The sequence below is a fragment of the Acanthisitta chloris genome, unplaced genomic scaffold, assembly GCF_000695815.1.
Source record: "Acanthisitta chloris isolate BGI_N310 unplaced genomic scaffold, ASM69581v1 scaffold11308, whole genome shotgun sequence".
NCBI classification, from domain to species: Eukaryota; Metazoa; Chordata; class Aves; order Passeriformes; family Acanthisittidae; genus Acanthisitta; species Acanthisitta chloris.
In genome coordinates this window covers 30,169-34,460 of record NW_008685392.1, presented here as the reverse complement: position 1 = coordinate 34,460, position 4,292 = coordinate 30,169, and the positions used below count along the sequence as shown (strand labels likewise).

Sequence of the window (4,292 nt, the reverse complement as noted above, 5' to 3'; positions counted from 1 at the left end):
ATTAATTTTAATATTTAATAATTAAATAAAATAAAATAAGCAATCAAAGTACCATATATCAGAGTCCAAAGCCAGTCCCTGGGAACCATCTGTGCATGGCAGCTACCAGCAGTCACAAGGCTGATTTGGTGACTCCAGACAGTTACTTATGTATTCAGGTCACACTTTGTCCTCTTCTTCAGTTACAGCTTCAACCAGATATGGTATCCTCTCTCCAAGCACATCTTGACAAAAGTCAGGCTAAAGACTTTTCAGAAGGGATGGTTAATACACTCTCTATATTGATATTACCCGTTTGAGGGGAAGAGGAGGAAATTAATTAGTAAATGTGAAAACTCAAAATACACACGTGTTCAGAATTACACCCAACAGCTTAGGAAAGAGGGAAATAGTAACTCTTGCAAGCTGATGTGCATTGTTTGCCAGAAATTAATCTATTTGGAGGGTCAGGAGTAGGGACAGAACAATATTTCTGCAGTTGATGACCACCTTGTCCTCACCTCTGGGGAAATTCTGATGGTGACAGAAGTGGCAGTTCCTAACCCCTTCTTGGATGCTGAGCTTTTTGCACAGCTACTCATTATGGGATTGACTTGGGGTTCATAGGGAGGTGATACCAGGTGATGCAGAAGGGCAGGAAAGATATCCACAGATATGTATTTCGCTATATTTAATGAATTTTTACCTTTACATTAAGATTTTTAGCTTTTAAGAGTTCTATGCAAAATTACTTCAGAATAGATAGAATTATCACCAGCCTATAATATATCTGTTTCTTTTTAATGGTGTGCTGGGGAATTTGGAGGCCTTTCATTTAGCTAAGCATATTTTCTTTTACATTCCAAAACCCATACAGCAATGCAGTCTATTAGTTAATAATATTATTTTGTCAGGCATGATTTTTCTAGCCTAGAAGTTTTGGACTTTGCTGTGGAGTATTTATTTAAAACAGAAATCTTGTATCAAGTCCTTTTGGTTTTCCTCCACATTTTAGCATAGGGATGTCATGGTGCAAGATGGATTTCTGTGAGACATCTCTCACAATGGTCATTTATTATTGAGCAATAGTTGGTCTCAGTCCATCTTCTTCCTGGCCACTGTGTAGGGGATTCTTAAAGGATAATGCCACTGAGTGTCTCAGTGGAGTGCTGTGGGATGCACAGGGAATGCTATGCACAAACCAGTTGTGGTCTCAGAGTCCCTGGACCTGCACTCACTGCGCAGAAAACACCATTCCCTGGCATGAATTAGAGACAGAGCCCAAGGATTGAATGTGGAAGTTGATTCACATGATTCTTCAGGTCACTGGCAAGGTCAGTTGCTGGGCATGTTCTGGGAAGCACCACTGTATGGACACAGAGCTCCAGTTCGCAGGCTGCAGATGAGGCTGCCCAGAGAGTAGGATGGGTGGAAATATAGGTAGTTTTCCTTGGAGCTGAGAAAATGATTCACAAAGTGCTGAGGCTTCTGTTGCAAGTGACCAACTCTGGTTTGCCACGAACAAGCTAAGAAGCTTGTTGAACAGACAAAGCACATTGCTACAGAGAGAAGACTCAGTCAGAAGAGAAGAAAGAAGGACTGTGGTTAGGACTCCAGGAATAAATCTTTAAAGTAAACAGAATTACTTTCAAAACACCTGCAGGATCCTCTTTTGCATCAGTGAAAATTATGCAGCTGCTTTGCAAGGGGCTAAGCTTTCACCAGCTCGAGATAATCAGAAAGCTGCTATTTTTCCAACTTCGCATGAGACTCCCAGGACCATCCATCATAGGGGAAAGGATATTGTTTCTCTTTTTCTTAAGAGATAAAAGAGGGCTGATGGCAAATGCTGAAGTGAATTGTTAAGAGACTTATTTACTTAATTGAGCCTGCTTGTTTGGTATGGGTCCCAATTAATTCATTTTTGTTGTGACCATATTGAAGCAACCTCCACCCTTGTGACCTTCTCTTATAATTATTACTATTTTCCTCTTTTGAAGCACTGTTTTGATTATCTACTCAAAAGGCTCTGCTAAAATATCTGTAGCATTAGCACAGAGTCAGGTTTTTTTCCATTGTTTGGAACTCAAGAATAGTAACCAAAAGAATCATTTTTTATTGAAGTTCTTAGAGGTTATGGGTCACTTACAACCCTTAGGGGATGGGGGGTGTCTTCCTTTTTAATTTCACCAAGTGACTATTTTGAATAGGCAGACCTTGTTTTTGAGCTGGAAATTCTTCTGAGAATAATGTGTTGTTGGATGGCAGTGCTCAGAAGTGCCTCACAGTTCCTCTGGTGTGAACACTGTGCGTATTGCAGGGTCACAGGAGAACATACAGCAGCTGAAAAGGGGCTGGCAAGTACCACCATTCCTAAATTTGCTGAGATGGCTGTGTGGACTCTGTGCCCCAAATGAGGCATTGTTTTTATTATTGCTTAAATTAACTACAGTACTTGATAGCTCTTTGCCTGAACCACAGTGGAGCCTTCTGGGCAGCTCTCTGTGATGGAGAGACTCTGTTGACATGGCACTCACATGTGCAGTGGTAGGTGGTTGTCAGTGAGGGTTTGCCCATACCAGGTGGGTGTTTATTCCTCAGTGCTTCATTGGATGAAGATTTTGCTGATTTGTTCCAGTCTTCATGATATTCAGTCCAGAGGAGGCCATGAAGTTGATAAGAGGGTTGGAGCATCTCCCCTAGGAAGACAAGCTGATGAAGTTGGGGCTGTTCAGTCTAGAGAAGACTGTGTTCACAGCCAGGTTGGATGAGCCTTGAGCAACCTGCTCTGGTGGGAGGTGTCCCTGCCCAGGGCAGAGGTTGGGACTAGATGATCTCTAAGGTCCATTGCAACCCCTGAAATTCTATGATTCTATGATCCTAACTTATGCTCAATAAGATGGTTTTGGACTCCTATCCTCAGCTCCTCTCCTCCTGTTTACCTGAAAATCCCTGCCCAGTGGTTTTCCTCCATCACATCATGTGCACATGCACTGGTGGAGCTAGTTCTGGGCAGCAGTCCCACAAACAGTGTTGGTTTAGAGATAAGTGCTCTGCATGTGGCATCTTTCCTTCCAGTGGAACTGAAAGGTCTTTTATTAGAAGTATTACACCAAGCCCCCTCACCACTGCCTGTTGTGTTTGCAAAGCTGTGGAGTACCCTTGCAGTGTTGTGCACCTCTGACAAGAGCAGTCCCTTCTCCTCAGGCAACAGGACCCTTGCACAGACTACTTTTTCACTCAGTACTTGCTGATACTGTTTCTCTTAGTGAGCTGAGTAGTACCACTGCTATCCTCAGTCTCTCTCTGCTCCCTTCTGTCCAAACTGAAGTTGGCCATGCTTTCAACTTCTTGAAGCACTCTTTTTTCTTCTTCCTCATTCCCAGTCCCTTTCTACTTGCTTACAGCGTGCCTTTATCTCTGTGGTTTATGCTCCGTGGAGTTTCTTCTTTTTTTTGTATTGCAGACTCTCTCTGTTCCTGAAACAATTAAAACCACTTCTTTAAAGACAATAGCTCACTCTGGGTCACAATTTTTCAATGGATGACCCTCTAAGGTGCTGGGAATTTTGGTGCCTGAGGACAGCAGGTGCTGGGTACAGCACTTGGATGCCACCTACACATTGGTGCACTGTGTTCTCTTGTTTTAATGTTTCTCTGAGCAGTTTTCTGCTCTTCTTTGTCAGGCTACTCATGTATGTATAGATGTAGCACTTAAGGACATGCTTTAGAGGTGGATCTGGCACTGTTAGGTTCATGGTTGGACTCAATCTTAGAGATCTTTTCCAATGTAAATGATTGTATGATTCTATATAGAAAAAAAATCCTGTTGAAAATGTCTGGAAATCTTCCTTCATCCATGAATAATAATCCAGTGTAAAACAGACCACCATGTCAGACCAGGCCTTCTTCATGCACCAGGCCAAGGTGGGTGACTGAAAAGCCAAAGGAGTGGTCGTTCCCACAAATCCATAATTAGAGGTCAATGCCTTGCCCTGCTCACTCTTGACTTTCTCTCTTTACATAATGTGGTTCAACTCTTTTTGACTGTGCCTATGGCTAAATGTTCTGCTTTAGAGTCTGTCTGAAAGATGCTGTATGAAAGATTAATTTCCTTTCCATCCCTGGGAGTTTCCTTTTCACATGAACTCATGTGCCTGATCACACAGCCTGCAGCCTGTTGCATTTCATGTGACACCTACAGGGCAATACTGAATGAAATCCACAAGTCTTCAGAGCTCTTAAGATATGACTTTGTGTTTTTTGGCCTAGAAACAGAAAAGCTGGGGCTGGAGGTGGGAAATGGATTGCCAT

The 4,292-nt window shown here is 42.5% G+C and overlaps 1 protein-coding gene across 1 annotated transcript in view; it reads left to right on the top strand.

The window, feature by feature from the left end:
* The first annotated feature begins 3,869 nt into the window (after positions 1 to 3,869).
* LOC103807033 (zinc finger protein 827-like) overlaps positions 3,870 to 4,292 on the top strand; it is an 11,782-nt gene continuing 11,359 nt past the window's right edge. Inside the window, exon 1 of the mRNA XM_009079751.1 lies at positions 3,870 to 3,905. Within this exon, the coding sequence (XP_009077999.1) occupies positions 3,870 to 3,905 (36 nt within the window). The remainder of the gene's footprint in view (positions 3,906 to 4,292) is intronic.